Genomic DNA, 19,838 nt, shown 5'->3' with positions numbered 1-19,838 from the left:
TTGTGCTATATAAGAACTGAGAATTATTATCATTATTATTAATAGGGAGATCGACAACTATCCATCCCTCAGAAGAGGGAGGTTATCCCAGAAATTGGGGAAAATCTGTGTAAAACAAGGATAGTGATGTAAACAGATCACATAGAGACATAACTGACCTACTTGCAAAGTTGCATTGCAGTTGGTGTCATGCATACTTTTTGAAACAACAACCATAGCCTCAGTAATAATGAAGGCTTATAATGAGTTAAATCTGCGAAATCACATATATATAAGTGCTTCATTTGGTGGGGAAAAAAGAGAAACCTGATCTACTAGTAACCTGTATTTGATCAATTGCAAATCATATTTTGAGTTTAAATTAGGCTGTTTGGTATTAAAGATTGTCCGCTAAAAGCTGCTTTATTTGTATTCAACTATCAGAAAGTTTAACATTAAATAGTCAAACTAGACAAGTTGTTGTTTACCTTTTCTTTCCAGAAACATTTTCCGGTATCTGTACAGATGAGGACCATTGCAGTACAGGTCGTTGCATGAATGGTGTGTGCCAAAACCGCGTTAATAGGTAAGACTAATTATATTAATTAATGTAGACACTGAATATGGCACCAAGTGCTTGGTCTTCAACTTGATGTAAAGTGTGAACTTTTTTCTAACAAGACTACCAAATGGTCTAAAGTTGTCCTGTTTTGTATTTTATATAAGGTTGTACTTCAGTGTGACAATGGAGTGTGTAGTTTGCACCTTATTGGCTGTACAACCTGCTTGAGATTGCATTTTATTTGAGCATACCACAGGCCTGGAAATCTGGGCTATTTACCGGCTAAATGCCAGTGGAATTCTTTGTTTTGCCAGAAGATAAAAAAATGTATCAGTAGGCAAGAATATTCAGCTGCTCTCACAACCCTGCATGTTTCACTTATGTGTTTTTTTTTCATGAAGTTACCAGTGAGTACTTGATTTCAGGCAATAAATGTTTTGAGCCCCTGCAGTATTTAACAAGTGGCAAAAGCTGTTAAGTTGTAAGCCTGATCTCCTACAAACTTGTTTACACGGATGCAATGGAACAAATTAACCTCCATAGGTTACTTATTAAAATTATGACTAGAAAATTCTGTCACAATATCAAATTTATTATATTAAGTTTTTCTGATATGGCACGTGAGTTAGCATCTTGATGAAGTTGACTTCCTCAGAAAACAGTTGGTTGAACAACTGATAAAAATGATATTTCTACCATAGAAAGCCAATTATGAAATGTTATTAAAACTATGTAAATTCAAGTTTCCAATTTTAGAATTGTCAAGAACTGTAAGTTGCATGCTTCTAAATGATGCTGTACTGCACACCTTTCTGTTTTGGAAGGAAGCATGACCTTTGCATTTTGCCACATTTTTGACAAGTTTTGCAAAAGCCTATTTGATGCTGGTGGGGGGTGGGCAGGGGGATGGAGGGGGTGGATGCTGACAATGTTTATTTAAATCTGGTCGATATTCATGCACCATCATAGAAAGATGGAAGTAGCAAACGACGTGAAATTCTTGATCGTGGACTTTTGGTACATTATTGCTGTCCCTTTGACATTATTGCTTTACTTCACACCTTTATGTTTTACTTTGGCATATTTCTTCTTTCCTTTTATATGCAGCTCCTTCTGTAACTGCACTGGGAGCGGCTTCACAGGTGACAGTTGTGAGAATGACATTGATGACTGCGGTTCCACGCCCTGCCAGAACGGAGGATCTTGTATTGATCGGACAAACGGGTACAACTGTACTTGTGCGGAAGGCTATTCGGGATCGGACTGCAGCATCAATGTTAACGATTGCGAATCCGACCCCTGTCAAAATGGAGGCACATGCATCGATGGTGTTGTCCAGTTTACATGTAACTGCACCGATATGTGGGCGGGAGACACTTGTTCGTTGCCAACCTGCAGTGCCAATCCTTGCAAGAATTCTGCTGCTTGCGTTAGCGGACCAGACGGGAGCTTTCAGTGCCAGTGTCTGGATGGTTTCGGCGGTGATGTGTGTAACGTAACTTTGACAGGGTGTGTTGATATCACCTGTAATAATGGGGGCACCTGTGTCCCTCAATATTCTGATCTCAATGACCACAGCTACAGCTGCTTGTGTGATGATGGGTTTAGAGGTCCAAGCTGTGAAATGAGTACAGTGATTTCATTCAGGACTGATCACGATAGATTTGAAGATCAAGATACTTACAATGAAGACATTCTGAATTATACACTGACTTTTAAAACTACTTTGCCCAATGTTGTGCTCCTTTTTATGGGCGTAAGAGATGAACATTTAAATCTGTCGCTCAGTGACGGGAGATTAAAGCTGTCGGAGATCTCGCCCCAGTCGGATGTTGAAACTGCAGTTACTATCGGACAATCCCTAAATGATGGGAAGTGGCATAAAGTGGTTCTTGAATCCCTGGATTTGCTTGTATTTAATGTTGCTGTAACTGTTGGATTGAGTAACATACCAAGTGATGGTTCTGATTCATGTGATGGCAGTACTTGCCAAGACTCTCTCACACTTACAGGACAATTGACGATCTTTCGATTAGGTGTGATGGAAATTGGAGGAAAAGGGGATTATGTTGGTAAGGAGAATGTTGTCGTTATTGATCCCTGGCTGCAGGCTAAAGGAATTTATGACATGGTGTTTATGTGTATGTGTGCGTTTGTTTAGGGTACGTGGATTTGAACAATGGAAAATACAATGAGGTCCTCGGTCTGAATGTAATACAAACATGAGTGGACATGGGTGTGTAACTTGTGAAACACTTTAGATTGTAAACACAAACTCAAAAACAAACATGGTTCAATTTCATATCTGGTACTCTGATGAAAGTTATTCTGTAGCAGAACCTGTGTAGGGCAAGGTCATTGAGGTCACCGAAATTTGAAAAGCGTATAAAGTTCTAGTGTTTGCACGGGTTATCCGGGTACCCGGGTACCCGCCCGACGCGATACTACCCGGTTCCTAATTTATTACCCGAATCCTAAGCAAAGTGTGATTTTAAAAAAAAAAAAAAAAAAAAAAAATGGCAAACCGACGGTTAGGCAGATTTCCCATTGACTTAGTGTGGTGTTAGGCTACAATGTGGTCGAAGATAACAGCAATAACGAAGGGGCCCCGCTCGACGCAATACTACCTGGTTCCTAATTTATTACCCGAATCATACGCAAAGTGTGATTGCTTAAAAAAAAAATGCAAACCGATGGTTAGGCTGATTTCCCATTGACTTAGTGTGTTGTTAGGCTACCATGTGTTCGAAGATAACAGCAATAACGAAAGCTTTCCATAGATATCTTATAACTGCGTCACAATTTCAGCTAATAAATAGATGGCTAGGCTAGACTACCCTCATTGACTTAGTGGTGTTAGGCAACCATGTGGTCCAACGTAACAGCAATAACGAAAGTATTCCATGGATGTCTTATAACTGCGTCACAACTCCAGCAAATTATAAACAGATGGTTAGGCTTAGCTAGATTTCTCATTGACTTAGTGTGGTGTTAGGCTACCATGTGGAAGAAATTATTATTTATTCATTCGTTTATTTCAATGAAGGAAAGGCTGACAAGGAATTTTTAACAGTGTTTATGGATTATAGACGGGATTACTAAAAAATAGTAATCGCAAGTGGCTTTTTATTACGGTTTATTCCAAATGCGATCAAATTGCGCGAATCGTGCAATCTCGCGGCTAATGCGAACCCTGGGCCTGCATAATAGATAGTAGTAGTATAAAAAAACTGTTTAAGAGCTAAATTGGATATTTATATAGTTGATCCAATAGACGTGCACGAGCTAGCATAAGCAGAGGCGGAAGTACGATGTTAGTAGTAATGCTAATTATAATTAAATAATTAATTTATTAACAAGTTAATGAAAGAAACAGAAGCAAATAAAAATTATTGAGGGAGGTTTTATACCTTATCTTACACCTACGTATTTGAACATGAAAACATTGTCAGTAGAGAATATAATGCATTTATTACAGCATCCAATATTTAATTTCTTGAAAATCGTGATACACGAGAGTAAACAAATTTTTTCCGGGTACCCGGATACCCGACGGGTAACGGCCCTCGGGTACCCGGTTCCCGATTTTTGGACCCGTGTAAACACTAGTATAAACAATGTAACTTCTAAAGCAAAAGCTTGAAGGAAACGCATGCCCTGTGTTAATGGCTTATAGTAATGAGTGCACTTAACCTACAGATTTTGGGGGAGGTCATGGACTCATGGGGCATCTAAGGTCACCAGAGCCAAAGTCAATAAACCTTTTTAGGATATTTTTCCTCTGAAGTAAAACTGAATTTAAACTTCATATTTTGTGTGAAGATTCACCCTTAGGTGAGTTACCAGAACTCTAATATAATTCTTGGCAGTCAAATATTGAAAATCTTGTATGCAGTGTTACAGTAATGTTATGGTGTAAAATGTTTGAGTGTCATTTGAAACTCCAAACATGAGGTTGTGTGGTTGATGTGAGAAAATGGTTCCAAAGCAATGACATTTAGTACAAGTTCTATTGCTCATATATACTAGACGTACTACTCTCGAGTGTCTCCATTCCCTGTAACCTGCAAATCGGTCGGCAGATGTTGGAATTCCATCCTGGCCAATTTAAATCTTTGCTCCCTCAAAGTTTGTCTGCAAGTTCCAAGTAACTGTTTTGAGTTGCATTCACTAATTATATATATCGAGAGCAACTTTGTTCAAGCGTGTCCAATGCAGTGAAATCCATGTTGAACGCACATCCAGAAATCATGCAGATTTTAAGTGGAAAGGCCTGATATAAAATAATTTAGCATTTGATGAGACCATATTTGTGATCTTGATTTGATTAACTCGTCACATTTCCGCCAAGTCACATTTGCACTCTCTCTCGCTGTACCGTGTTTAGAGTTCTCGGTAACCCTGTGAGCACCCTTCTTTCCCAGAGCTTGTTTATTGGCAATATTTGTGAATAAAATAATATGGCTGAGGGTCATTAAGTTTGCATAAAACAGTCACAGTGGGTTGCTCTTCCACTTTCCTCTGTGGCAGAAAATAGTTTAGCAGAATATAGTTTAGGCTGTATAATAAAGAAAATTTCAAAATCTCATCTGTAATCAGAATATAAATTTTGGTAATAAATGTTGAAAAGAGCAAAGAAAATTGTTGGCTAGAACCAGTGTTCCCACCTGCGATTGTTCATTTAGTTGAGTGTATTAGCCAGTAAAAACTAATAACAAATGGTTTGATTATCTCTGATTTATGGATGATGTTGTGTATTAGATAATTACTAAAACCATCAGAGGCCTGGATTCTACAAAGCAAAGTTAAGTCATGTTGAGGATGAAACGAACATGTACATTTGCATATTGTTTATATCTCTCATGGTTCAATGGACATTCTACTGTTTCTATTATGAAACAGTCAGTTGCAGCCCTGTAATGCAAAATTATTTTCACTTGCTACTTCAAATATGTAGGTTGCATGCGAGATGTACAGAACCTTGATACAAATAAGTATTTTGACATCATGGAACTAGAGGAACAAGGTTCTGAAGGTATTGAGGGAGGATGCCCCAGAGAGAACCAGTGTAACATGTCAACATGTACTGAACAGGGAACATGTACAGATCTATGGTGGGACTTTTCATGTGATTGTGACAATGGTTACACAGGCAAAGAGTGCAGCAGGGGTAAGTTAACCTTAATACATAAAGTTACATAAAGTAAAATGACTTCCTGGAAATATATTTTTAATATTTGCTTTTTTATAGCGCTTTATACCAGGGATAGGTTTCAAAGCGCTTTACATACGAAATATTACCCCTGGTCAATGATTACCTGTCCCAGAGACAATCCCTCCAGTCGGCAGCAGTTATATACTGCGCCCAATGACAAGTTACCTCACAGGTACCCATTTAATCCCGGGGTGGAGAGTTCTGTTCTGTTTAGAATTTCAATTCAATTGTATAATTAACCATGCTAACATATTTGGACAACACTAACCAGCATTAATGCCATGGCTGCTTGAAATAAGACAAACTTAATTGAAAAGAAATGGTTCATTGAAACAAAATTCAGGTCTTGAATGTCACAATGTTACTATTATTCAGTTGAACAGTTTATGTCTTTATTATTTTCACATCTGATATATAACATAGACATTGTAGTAGGAACATAAACTGTGCAAGTGAATTAAATAAACACTTGCCTCAACATTTCTGACAGCAGAGGCTTGTATGCAAGGTCTATATTGGTGAGTGGATTAGGGAGGTGGGGGGGGGGGAGCAAAACATTGATTTGATAAATATCACCTGTGTATTATTATTTTATATTTTTTTGGTCCCCAGAATTTACAGTTGGTACTTTCAGCTTTGAAAATCTGAACAGTTATGCCAGTTTTAGTACCGCCAGCACAGTATCATCGGCCAACATGATTAGATTTCAGTTCAGAACAAGACGGGAAGCCGGCCTTCTGTTCCTAACCTACAATGATGCAAGTCACATTACAATTTATCTTACGGCTGGTCAACTGACCGCTGACATATCACTCGGAGGAAATCAACCGACGGGTGCTCTCACCACCACCGGTCCACGTCTCAACGATGGTGAATTTCATCTGGTCGAGTTCGATCGGCAGTCCAGAGATATAAGCCTCTCTGTGACAGACTCCTCTGGGACGAGAAGGGAATCCAGTAACGGTGCGATCGACAATACGTCAGAGCCCGATTTTGATGAGTACTGGATCGGTGGCGTGCCAGATTTTACGAGCGCATCCATTCCCTCCGAACTCGATCAAGTAGGTTACTTCAAGGGTTGCATCTTGGATGTGAAATACAATGAGTACTCCTTGGAGTTCTTCCCTCTACCTGATGCAGCGCCTGATACATCACTCCCAATGAACACTGCCACCTCCAAAAACGTCCTAAATAACAGCTGTGCAAGCGATGATCTGTGCCAACTCTCCCCTTGTTCGAACAACGGCAGTTGTCAACAGAATGGCCTGTGGAATGATTATTACTGTGAATGTACTTTTGGCTATACAGGAAAGAACTGTGAGAATGAGACAATCTGTGGTCCGACCAGAGACCCCTGTCCAGAGAACTCGGTGTGCATCGAGAGAGATGAGAGCTTTGAATGTAAGTCCATGTTTTGTTTCAAAAACAAAGAATCGAGCAAAGTCTAAAATGTAACATCCCACAGCTGCTGGTATATATGAATATTTAATGATTTCAAGTAGGTCATTAGTTTAAGTTTTCTTTGCTTATGATTGTTCTTTTTTAGTGGTGTTGGTTTTCAATTGTTCTTGTTAAATTAGTAAAATTTATAACATAATGTTATTCTTTGTGTTCAGTTGCAACACTATTTATATTCACTATGAAAGTATTTTAAAAAAGAACTAAATGTAAAGAACTCATGGATGGGACTCTGTGGTGGCAGCCCATTCATATAACATATATGTTGATTGTTAATACATATCATAGAATACTTAATTTGATTCCTTAACAATATCTTGAATATATCTTATGTGCAGTGTTACACTGTTTTCATGTAAAGTGTGACAGGCACTAATTATGTCAGCTTTCTGATTTGTGGGGAGGGGGGGTGGGGGCTTGGAAGGTGTAGTAAGGAGAGCTTATTACACTCTTCTTTATCAAATAATGTTAATTTTAATGAGATTGCTTCTCTTTTAATTGTCTTAATGACCTGCCCAATGTTGACAGAATTTGGATAGAAACATAAACCTGGGTTACGTTAGACTAACTGTTATATGATGAGGACAGAAGTATTACTAATTTTAATTTCTTGTTGTCTCTAAACTCCTTTTGCAATCGAAACCGAGGCTTGATATAGAGTTTGGCTGTAACACCATCGATGCACCTTGTAGAAAGCAATCCCATGAATGCTAATATTATCCAGTATCTATCTTTTTATATTTTTTCATTTTTTTTTTTAAATACCAGGTGTTGCAGCTGGCACCTTTCAGGAAGCTACTATTCTCAGCTATACAAACAATATTAATGAAGATGAGGCTCTGAATAACATCAGTCTAAGACTGAGAACCAGAAGTGATTATGCGGTCATCTTCCGAGCAGCAACGACCGACGATTCTACTTTCATTAACATTGTAATACGTGAAAGTTTCCTCCAAATTACGTTTCCCCTAATAAACAATGGTGTTGGAACCTTGAATACTTCCGTTATGGTAAATGATGGAATCTGGCATGATGTCCACATTCAATTATTCCACGATAGCGTTTCTGTGGAGGTTGACAGTATTGAAGTAAAAGTAGATGACATTGACATAAATGGTCTCCAGAGTATGATAACAGGGCCAATGAAAACGCCGGTACAGGTTGGTGGGGCCGAGTTTCAGGGCAGTTCACCATTTCAAAGTGCTGTAGGATTTATCGGTTGCCTAAAGGATTTCAGGATTGGTGGACATCTTCTTCCAGTGTTTCCCCTCGATGAATACAACCCTGATCTGCCAGAAAAGTTTGATCTTGCAGGTGGAGAAGTAGTTATCGGGTGCATCGGTAAAGATGTCTGTGGAACTGACGATTGTCAGAACAACGGTAGCTGCATCGACGAGTGGGAAGCCTTTTCGTGCTCCTGTGAAGGAACCGGATTCGAAGGCCAGAAGTGCGACGTGGAGATAGATGAGTGCGATTCGAGCCCGTGCCTCAATGGAGCTACCTGTCTAGATCTGCTCATGGGTTACGATTGTTTGTGTCTCGCGGGATACGAAGGCAAAAACTGTTCCGTGGACAAAGATGACTGCGCCGAAGGTAATTGCACGAATGGATCGACTTGCATGGACGGCATAGACATGTATACATGCGAATGTCCGGAGAGTTTCATAGGTGATTTCTGTGAATTCATGGTGAGTTGTATTTTGACTAGCAATGTGTTGAGTTAATGACTATTGAGGGAAATTGACAATTTTTGCACTAATGTTTCTGATGGTTGGAGGGGGAGGGGAGGGGGGGGGCACAATGAATTATTATTATTTATATCTGGTCCATTGATTTGCTTTGCTGTTGTAACTATGTTTAATTAAATTCTGGTGTCAATGTTTAGAGCCACACCAGAGGTTGTCAATAGGAGGTGCCACTGGCAAGATCTGGCCATAAAAACAAAAACTTCATTCCAGTATTTAATATTCATTACACACATTTTATCTTTTATTTATGTTTTTTGATAGGTTATGACAAACTGCAGTCAGGATGTATGTGAAAATAATGCAACATGTGTAAGCAAGAATAACCCTTCCCCTGGAGAGGTGAGTTCTTAATAATATAAAAGGATAAAATAAAACCCTTTCATTTTCGGCTTAGAGAATACTGTTTTGCAGTACACTCTTTACGATTGAAGCAACATGAATGCTTGAAAACATTTCTGTCAACCTTAAAAATAGATTTAATTGTCACCAATGGCAGTCGCCATTGTTGTTTGAATACTAACAGTTCCCGCTTGTTTCGTGACGTAAGCGAGCCACATATTGCATTTGCCAATACCAACAATAATTAAAACTGCACAAGCAAAAAAGAATGAAATATATTGTGTCAGATAGAAAGTCTGTTTTTCATGTATAAAACATCGTAAACGGCTTTAGCAATAGAAAAAAATATTTTCAGGTGTGTGTTTTGTTAAGCAACGAGGGTTTTACAGCAGCTGTAATTGCAAGACCTGAATGGTTCTGAGCCAAACATTTCCTACGCGCCGTTCCCAATAACTAAGGCAATATCTAGTCAAATTTTTCTTCCGATACACTGTAACTTGTCATACAGCCTCTGAAGAAGATCTTGCTAGGATCGAAAGTCGAAACATCAGGCCCTCTTACTTTTACACATTCTCTTACACAGGCTCTTCAGTGGAAAAGCAGTTTGTTAACAGTTTTGCTTATTTTGAGGAATAACATAATATCGTTTTCCCTTCCCTTCCCTGCTCCTTTACTCCCCTCTCCTGTTTACACAACCAAATGCTTGGCAATACGGCATATTGCACCAAATTCTGACCATCTCTGAGAGTGTACAATTCATATGCAGAGAGGGCAAATGTTTAACTTATGATGTGGCTCGCTGACGCCATTTTTGAAGCACCCTCGTTATTGAAATTAACATAATGGCCGCCAACACAGAAGTCGTGAGAAAATAATTAGGAAATTCCTGGAAATTCGGGCAAAGTTAGTTTTGACTAGTTATTTCACAGAGGGTGTAAGAATATTAGTCTCTACTATGTGGTCACTGCAAAAACCCCAGAGTTTATTTCTCCTTTAAAGTACACCTACTATGTAACCCTAGAGTTGTCGTCAAGACACTACACAGACAAATACTCTGATAAGAAGGGTGTTGAAGTTCAATTTTATGTTAGATTGTAATATTTTTGGGAAAACCTCTACAAACAAGACTTGTCTATTCTCTTTACAAATCTGGAATAAGATTTTTGTCTAAATATTAACCTGGGGTAAACGAATTGAATTCAGTGTACAATGAAAATTTGTACCGTACTATGTCTCTGTCTGTCACCAGGATGGGTTTACCTGTGAGTGTCCGACCGGTTACACTGGAGCGCGTTGTGCCTATCTGGTGAACTACTGCGAGAATGTCACATGTCAGTATGGAGGCACTTGCAGCTCCAACGTGATGTTGCAATCGCACGAGTGCTCGTGCGTGCCGGGGTTCGAGGGTGAATTCTGCGAAACTAACAAGGACGACTGTGGGAGCTGTCAGAATGGAGCAACCTGCGTGGATATGATTAATGACTACCAATGTGACTGTGTCCCAGGTAACACTGTCGCTTGCAAAATTTCTCCCAAAAGTACAGGGTGTTACGTCGTCGATTTTGATTATTTACTACTTCCCTGCCACATTCTATGTCCTCGGTCAAACACAAATTATATGTTTATCTTGTTTCATTTGGAGTAAAAACTGCACAGTTCAAATAGAAGTGCTCAGGAAAAGAATGAAGAATAGAGATAAAAAGTTTAAAAAAAATGTTATTGTCTCAAAAGGGAAACAACCAATTATTGGAGGACTTTTTTATTCTTTATAAAAAAAATCTCTAACAAGTTTTTAGTATTCAATTTGTGAAAGTTTTCACAACTTACCCTTAAAGTTGTATGCCCTTATTGTAACAGAGACTACAGATCTATCTTAAAGACACTCAAATTTTTTGTATCATGTGGGGTTTTTTTTCTATTTTTTTTCTTTTTACCAGGTTTTAGAGGAAAGGATTGCGATGTGGACATTGATGATTGTTTGTCAGAACCTTGTTTGGTTGGCAATTGCACTGATCTGGTCAACGACTTCACATGCAACTGTCCTACTGGATTCGAAGGTAGGTTTGGCATTCAAATTAGTATGAATGCACTTCTGAATGCAAGATGAGGTAGTTCCATTTACTGATGAAGTAAGCTGTGCTCATCTCACTGCTTCCCACTGTAGACTGATTGGCAAAAAACATGATTATATTTATGTAACTCTTATAGTCCGCTCTCTCTTCTTCTAGTAGCCGTGAAAACGTCTACAAGGTTCATTTTGTTAAAGGAAAAACGAAGGCAGGAATCAAAGACAATATATATTATTTAGTAACCTCAAAACTCTCTAATATTTGAGTTTTAAATTAACCACTTCCTGTTTGACTGAATACGCTCGCTTCAAAAATTGGCTCCTAAGGCCTCACCACGATGCACGGTAAGCCACCTATGATTATGCAATAACGCCTGAAATTCCATCTTGATGACGTCAGGGAGGGACAACTCACTCGAGCATCAATTTGAAATTTCAAGCGTATTATGTAATCAATGGCGGCTTACTGTGTATTTTGGTGAGGCATTGGGAGCCAATTTTCAAAGCGAGCATATTCAGTCAAACAGGAAGCTGTTAACTTAAAAAACGAATATTAGATAGTTTTGAGGTTACTGAATAATATCAATTGTCTTTGATCCCTGCCATCTTTATTCCTTTAAGATTTCTCCAGATTGGTGGTACCTCCTGTGTCTTATTCATACCACCTGTTCAGTTCCAAGTTTTAGTTGTTTCAAACATGTAGATTTGCTTCTTATATCTCATTATGGCCCTGCTCTCCCCCCCCCCCCCCACACCCCATCCTCTTAGCTATGCCGGAGCATACTTTCATAGTTGGCTTTTTGATTCCGGCTGGAAATTGTTTCCCAAATGTTAGAAAATTGTGTAGTTTGCTCATTTTATGTACTTCTCATCATAGTATGTTTGCAGAGGATTATTTTTGTTTATTCCTTTATGTTAATGCAATAACTCAAAAGTTACATCATAGTTACAGTTCATACAAGGTAGTATGTACAGTAGATATCCATTAGTTTTGTTCAAGTATCCTCTTAAAATTGATGGATGTCAAAGCTCATTTCAGGTCAACAGAAGTGAAATATCTCAAAATCTTGTAAGCATTATAAACTGCCAGATTAAGCCAAGATGAACTTCATACTTGATAGATAAGCTGATGGGTAAAGTCTGCAGGATTACAAGAACCTTGCTGATAGTTTGAGGTCAATAATGGCCAATGCTTGAAAATCTTGTTTTTATTGCTTAATGTTCTTATGCAAACTTTGGCAAGGAATCACTAAGCCAACCGGCAATTATTGTTGTGGACGCATGTGTTCATGTGAGATTCAATTCAAGTGTATAGGCTGGTCGTGCATTATGAATACTATAGTAGAAAGTGTTATACTGCACTGATCTATAGGGAAATTGGCACCACTGTGCTTTCATGAACTACACAGCAGTATTTTGATTTGTGTTTTTGCTAGAAAGTGTTAGATATTTTGGTACTGAGCAGCACAGAACTTTTTAGGAGTCAGTTGTGCAAACATAGCAAAATACACACCGACGGCACAAGCAGAAGGGCAAGGCGGCATTTTGTGCCATTGTTTGGGTGATTTTTTTGGGGAAGGTGTTATAGCTTTTTGGAACAAGAATGAAGGGCAAGACGGCCAAAGCTGTTTTGAGTTTCCCCTGAATTTGAACCATAATAGGAAAGACAAGTTATCTGAAAACATTTCAAATTTGTTAAGTTAACCTATCCCAAAAAACTGCAGCAGGAATAATAGAAATGTGAAAGTTTGCCAAAGAAAGAACAAAAGTTAAAGCATCCAAATGGTTGGATATCTTTGATAGAGGAGAATTACAAAGTCTAAGTATGAATACAACATGGTGTAGTTAGAGTAATACAGTGTTACAATTCAACACAGAATGTATTAACATTCCAAACTACTGATAGACTAAGTTATCATTTCATAAACAGTTTCATTCTAAATAGATTAGAACTAATTCTGCAGGATTCTCTGATGGTTTGAGATAATAAAACATCTTCATGTGCAAACACCAATCACTGTCTAGCTGTGTTTTCAAACAGCTCGACCAGATTTAGCCACAGATATCGCATTTAGTCGATTAATCACAATTCTAACACCTTTTGTTAAATGGTCAAAAAACCTCAACCATCATAGTTAGCTAAATATAACAGAGATCTGTGTGAAGAACGACTAGTCCAAACTGCTAATAAAAAATCTTGTTCTGTTTGGAAAATGATTATAGTTTGAAAGTTTTGTCTGGGAGCTGTCATTTTAGTAAATCTGTGATGTCATAGCACCACTAGTAGCCAAAACTCTTTGTTTCTCTCTATATTTCAAGGTAAAATATTTATAAGAGTGTTGAAACCAAAATCACCCCCCCCCCTCCCTGCCCCTCAAAAAATCAATTATTCCATGGTGGTGTTGGCTACTTCTGGTGGGTGATAATAACAACCTTACAAAAGTATTCAATAGCGACAGAAAGGTGTTAAGGTACATTACTACATTACATTTTGAAATAAAATAGTTTGCAGGATTATTTCCTTTTTCTTTCAATTTTTGTTTTGACCACTTGCATATATATGTTATTTGAAGAACAAGCTGAATCAGATATTACTATTCCACTTTCCCCTCTCCATTTTTCACTAGATGATATCCAAAGCCATTGTAGATCCATTGTTGAAATTGATGCGTTAACATTTCTTCTTTCTTAGTTTTTTTTCCCCACCTTTTTCTCTCCATTTTAGCATTTGTTTTGAATATTTCTTCACTCGCATATATGTTTCATCTCTGTTCATATCCTCCCCCATGTTTATCCCTATAGCTGCTGTGTTACACGTATGCTAATTACAAGCGTTTGTTTATCCGTAGAGAGGAGCTGTCATAGAATAGTAGTGTGTAGAATCGACCACTTAACCAGATTCGTTGCAAACTCTGGAATTCTGAAGAAAAAAAAAAAAATTACAAAGCAGTAGTTTCTCACACTAACCCTTGAAAAACTTTCAGATATGAAGCTTTCATTGTTTTGTTTTGATGATAGAATCGAATGGGGGTTGAGAGTAAAAGGAAGGGGATTATTGAATAAATTCAAAATGATGTGATAGTGAAGATGATACTGTAGGCTTCCCCTCTCTCTGGTTATGTCACTGAAAACATTTACCGTCATAGTGTTCTTCTGTTCGATTCTCTAGTACTGCATGTCTCAGTGTTCTTATCAGTGAAGTGTCTAATACCTATAAACACTAACTAACAGTGCTAGCTTGCCTACTACATTATTAACAAAACTTCATTTCTGTATTGAAAAGCACATGATGCTACACCGTTGCGTTTTGTACCTTGTACTCAAAAAGATATCTGCAGCCTAGTGTTATATTCAGCATGCACTGATTATGTACTAGGGATCAAGACTACCATTACATATTAGCCAGTATTAAATGGTGATTAAAGTGCTTGTGGCATTAAGAAAAGAAATACACTCAAATTACTACTGTTGATTGTCATCAAAGGAACTCATCAATGTGCAGCATCTGTGTGGTGATGTAAATGGTATGTAACCTCTGGCATCCTCCCTCCCCCCCCACCACATCCTCCCTCCCCTCTTTCCACTCCTTTCTCTCTCCCTCCACAACACCCTTCCATTAAAACTGTATCCCCTGGGTAGCATTTACATCTGGGTAATATAATTCAGTACATTTTGCCTTTAAATAGAAACAATGATTTTATAAAATTATAGCATTCCTGATGGACATCACCAATGCTGTTTTGAGCCTCTCTCAATCAATAAACACTACTTCATGCTACAATTTCAGCCCATTTGATGTTTTGTAGAATTAATAATTTACCATAATATCTAACATATATCTATAGATATTTGATATTTTCATTACGTTCTGTTCGAAGCTTTGACATACCATAAAATTAGGATTTTCCCATGACCAAAATTAAGGTAAATCAACTGAAGTTGCATTGATAAAGAGACTTAATACTTAAAACCTAACCTAGCAGTGAGAATTACTCATCCTCATCACTTCCCATGGTTCCTTTCACCCCCACTTTTGGTTGATTGGAATGGAAAATTTAACAAAGCAAGTCCAAAATTCAAAAGCCTGCTCAGTCGTACGTTTTTGATTTGATTTTCCACGCAAAAAGGTTGGGACATTTCTTTAACGTTTTCGTGAGGTAGTATATATTTCAAAGTTTTGGTCTAACCTGGCCAAGTTTGCTTCATGGTGTCAAGGTGATGATAAAATGACCTATCAGTAATTGATGAATTAGGCATGGAATATTCTGATAGAGAGGTGACTGGATGATAGGTTTTATGGGGAAATATTCTTCACCTAAGGATTTTGTGTTTGCTATGATATATCTACGTTTGCTATGTTATATCTACAATTTTGACCTCAAATTAATGCAGCCGGTTTGACAAGCTTCAGAATAAGCAACCAGTAAGGTAAAAGGAAAAAGCAAAGGGAATTGGGAGGGGTGGGGGGGGGGAGGGGATGGATTATCATAAATGTAGACTTAGGAGGGTCTTTCAACCCCATTACATGATGACAGTGTGAAAAGTGAAACAAGCACAGGAACTACAGTATTATCTAACTCTAAGATTATTATATCTATAGTATTACCTCTATAGTATAATATATATTTTTGAAGATCTATATCTCGATAGATATTATTTATATTATATAAATCTATATCTGTAGTATACATACATAGATCTACATAATTCTAAATAGATAGTATAACTAAAGTATTATCGTTTCTGCATAATTGCTGTGCGACTGCTCCCATCTAGCATATCGCCTGCTTGGTCGTTTCAACTCTTTGTAAATTTCTTACCAATGTTCTCTATTAACCGCTTTTGTTGTTTTATATGTTCCTTTGGCTGTGCTATTTGTGAGGTCTTTTTTACTACACCCTTTTGTGTGTGCGTTGCGCATTAACCGCTTTTAATGCCTCTTGCTTCTGTCTGTGAAACTAACATTAATTGCCACACGGTAGTTTCTATTAACAAAGGCCCTCTCTTAACTTCCGAGAGGATCCTCCCCAAGACACCGCACTACAAATATAAAAAACCCAAAAAAGTACGGTCTTTTGAAACTTTTGAACAGGGAAGACATGTGAGCGGGATATAGACGAATGCCTCCGTGATAGTCCTTGCCTTAACGAGGCCACTTGCATTGACTACCCTGGCGCCTACAAATGTACCTGTCCAGATAATTACTCTGGTCTTAATTGCGAGTTGAACCCATGCCTTGCCAATCCATGCATGAATGGGGGGGAATGTACTGCCCTAAATGGTACAAACTACTCATGTACTTGTTCAGAGGGATACTCAGGGTCCACCTGTGATATGGTGGATTGCTCCCTCGTAACATCTTGCCAAAACAACGGCACGTGCGAAGAGGAAGCCGGTGGGTCACTCTGGAGTTGCCTCTGCCCGGAATTCGTAGAAGGTACGAATGTAAACTTACGGTATTTTCACCCCTTCCTAAGATTTGTTTATTTGCACGTCACGTTTTTATCTCTTGATATCATCTCGACAGAACACCCACAGTAAAGTTTGTATCGACTGCACCCTGTCAGAGGCACCCCACCCAGTGATACTTGTGTGTATTGTTGACATTCTCTGTAAACATAATAATGTGAGGAAGAACATTCAGTTTGTGTCTTTACTTAACCCCAGGATGAGATGTAGATTGTACTAAGGGCCCCCATCGATCTAGTCGATGTGGAGAATATAACGTCTCATAAAAGATGTACTGACATTATAAACCTACAACAACTTGAACAAGTGCAACAAAAAATTAGTTTTGTCAACAAGGAATCTAAACAGGCTGTTGTTAGAGAACTACTCAAATACATTCTTGGAACCTTAGGTTTTCCTGAGGGTAGTCACAGATCTGCAATGCATACCCCTAATGAACTGTGACATAGTTCACAGAGCCATGTGGTCTGACTGGAAATAACATTACACAGTTTTGCAAAGGTTATATTTTTTTATTTCTTTTATTTGTAACTGTTTCTCTTTATCAGTCTAAACTTCAGGATCCAAAATCATCTTGTCTTTGCCTAAGTTGTCCTTTTTTTTTGGCTCACCAAATGATCCTTTAGATACTGGAAAGGTGAAATTTTCTCATAAGACTGAATGCAGTTTTAAAATAAATATATAAAGAAATATTGTGTATTCCATATATTACCACAGGGCCATACAGTCTATGTTTTGTGTATGCACTTGTGTAGCAATCTGCCTGTTTATGTAGTGTTTTTAGCTATTTTTTTAAGACAAGTGGCATGCCATCATTAATAGCAACAATTTGAATAAAGTTCCTTATAGGTGGGATTTAGAAAGGATACAATTTGACTTGTAGTATTAAAGTCACATGAAATGTAATCTTAGGAAACTTGTTCAGGAGCAGCCCATTGTTTTCAGTACGATCATGTCAGTAGAACACATCCCTGGTTTTTATGGTTGGGAGTAGATGGGATGACATCAGTCCTCTCTTACCACCCTCTTATACAGAATGAATGCACTCCATTGAGAAGCCCTAATACATGTAATAACACCCGAGTACAGCTTCTGAATATTAGACTGGGAATAGGAGGGGCAGTGACCCGGGGAGGGGGAGGAGGGGAGGGGGAGAGGCATTTGCAAGTATGATACCATTTTATAAGCTAAAGGTCTATTGGAGTTTGCACGTACATAGGAGATGGCTGTTAAAGTATCTTCATTCGCAAATTTACCCAAACCAGTCAATTTTGGTTAACTCTTTTCGAGAGCTTGTATTTTAAACAAGGATATGTACAAATCGAAGAGTACCCCGGTCTGAAATTGTGGGGCCTTTGTTTAGTGAGGGCCTGCATTAACAGCAGGGATCTATAACAGCCCTGTATGTAGTGCTAAGTTTAGCTCACAGACAACTCAGTTCAGTATAATTAACAACAGCCATGACGATGTCTTATGCACAGGCAACTTTTTGAATTATATCACAATAGGTTCCCCTGTGTAGATGCTGTTGTATGCTAAAATCCCACAACTCTTTAGTTTGTTAAGCATGATTGATCAAGCATCATCTCAGATAATCAAGTAAAAGACGCATCTCAGAAGTCTTCAAATGCAATATTACTGGTATGATAAAAGCATTTGGACGACAAATTGTTGAGAATGGAATACATTTCATTCATTCCTGGCTGACATCCTTGGTGGGGAAATGTAGGAGAGATAATTAATATTGTCAATTTGCATATTTTAAGAAACATTGAAAGAGGATTTGGTTAAATTGTTGAGTAAATTTAACACAAAAAAGCAGCTTCAAATCTGTAATTGCTATTTACAACTAATACACTGTCACTAGGGAAAAGTTGGGGGTGGGGGGGGGGGTGGGGAAAGGAAGAAAAATATTATGAATGCTAAAAAAACAGGCACTAGACTACAAATTGAATTATTAAATGATTCAGAAAAGTCCTGCTCTCCACCCCCCCCCCCCCCCAAATGTATGCTTTTGGCTTGACTTTAACATTTTATTCTTCTTGTTATTATAAATTATTAATTTGATAATTTCTTCTAGCCATAGAAGCGGCTTCAGACACTTCAGTTTATAGTTTGAACTTACGAATTTCATGAATGGAACTTTTAGAGATACTTTTGTACTTTATCTCTTGAAAATGAGTATGTCATTGATTCCCATTTGAGCCAGTGTGACCTAGTTTATATGATGGTAATGAGCAATCAGCTGAAAACAGAATCACCTTGAAGATTCTTTGAGGATTTATAGTCAAAGTGAAAAGCACCAGAGTGTAAACTTAAAAGACGGAGTTTACAATGACTGTATAGTAACACTTGAATAAATTGGTAGAAATGTTAAAATAACCAGTTTTCTAGAAACTTAGATCGCACTTTTCCAGAATATAATGACAGTTTCAGACGCCTGTTTGCATCATGGTAGAAATGTGTTTGTGATTTTCATTGTGACAAAACCCAGTGATGCTTGTTTTGTTATTTTCCTGGAAACTTATTGTTTTCCTGTTCCAAAAGAGCTAAAAGATTAAACAAAAGGAAAGTAAAATTCAGTTTTAACTTTAATTAGCAAGTCCCTCGTTTCTTTCATTTAATAACAACGAGACAATGAAGAGTTTATATCACAAGATCTCAGACAGTAGCCAAAGACATGGGGGGGGGGGGAAATGGAATTAAAAAAGGGATTTATTATGCATGCTACACTTTTAGAATGCTTCACATTCTACAAAGTCATTTCAAAATGCCGTATGTAGCAACAGATCTCGTAACTATATTTGAGTTTTATGCCAGCACATTATTGAAGCACTATTTTAAGTTGTAATATTTGAGCATATTAAGTAGGATACGACTATTATATATTTGATACGGAGGATGCCATGGCAACCTGTTGGTCCTTTTACCATCTTCCCCATGACTCTCAAATGAACAAACTCAATCCTACAAAAATGAAATGTCTGTGATTTAAAAAAA

The 19,838-nt window shown here is 37.9% G+C and overlaps 1 protein-coding gene across 2 annotated transcripts in view; it reads left to right on the top strand.

The window, feature by feature from the left end:
• LOC139964130 (protein crumbs-like) overlaps nt 1–19,838 on the top strand; it is a 44,896-nt gene that overhangs the window by 11,773 nt on the left and 13,285 nt on the right. Inside the window, exons 4-12 of one of the 2 annotated variants that reach the window (XM_071965490.1) lie at nt 481–565; nt 1,649–2,613; nt 5,499–5,711; nt 6,369–7,157; nt 7,983–8,902; nt 9,224–9,301; nt 10,551–10,806; nt 11,239–11,358; nt 16,462–16,806. In XM_071965490.1, the coding sequence (XP_071821591.1) occupies nt 481–565; nt 1,649–2,613; nt 5,499–5,711; nt 6,369–7,157; nt 7,983–8,902; nt 9,224–9,301; nt 10,551–10,806; nt 11,239–11,358; nt 16,462–16,806 (3,771 nt within the window). The remainder of the gene's footprint in view (nt 1–480; nt 566–1,648; nt 2,614–5,498; nt 5,712–6,368; nt 7,158–7,982; nt 8,903–9,223; nt 9,302–10,550; nt 10,807–11,238; nt 11,359–16,461; nt 16,807–19,838) is intronic. The other variant, XM_071965491.1, reaches the window with a different exon arrangement.

This window comes from Apostichopus japonicus, chromosome 22, assembly GCF_037975245.1.
Source record: "Apostichopus japonicus isolate 1M-3 chromosome 22, ASM3797524v1, whole genome shotgun sequence".
Lineage (NCBI taxonomy): Eukaryota > Metazoa > Echinodermata > Holothuroidea > Aspidochirotida > Stichopodidae > Apostichopus > Apostichopus japonicus.
The sequence above is the reverse complement of the archived record's forward strand: the minus strand, read 5'-3'. Positions and strand labels throughout refer to the sequence as shown.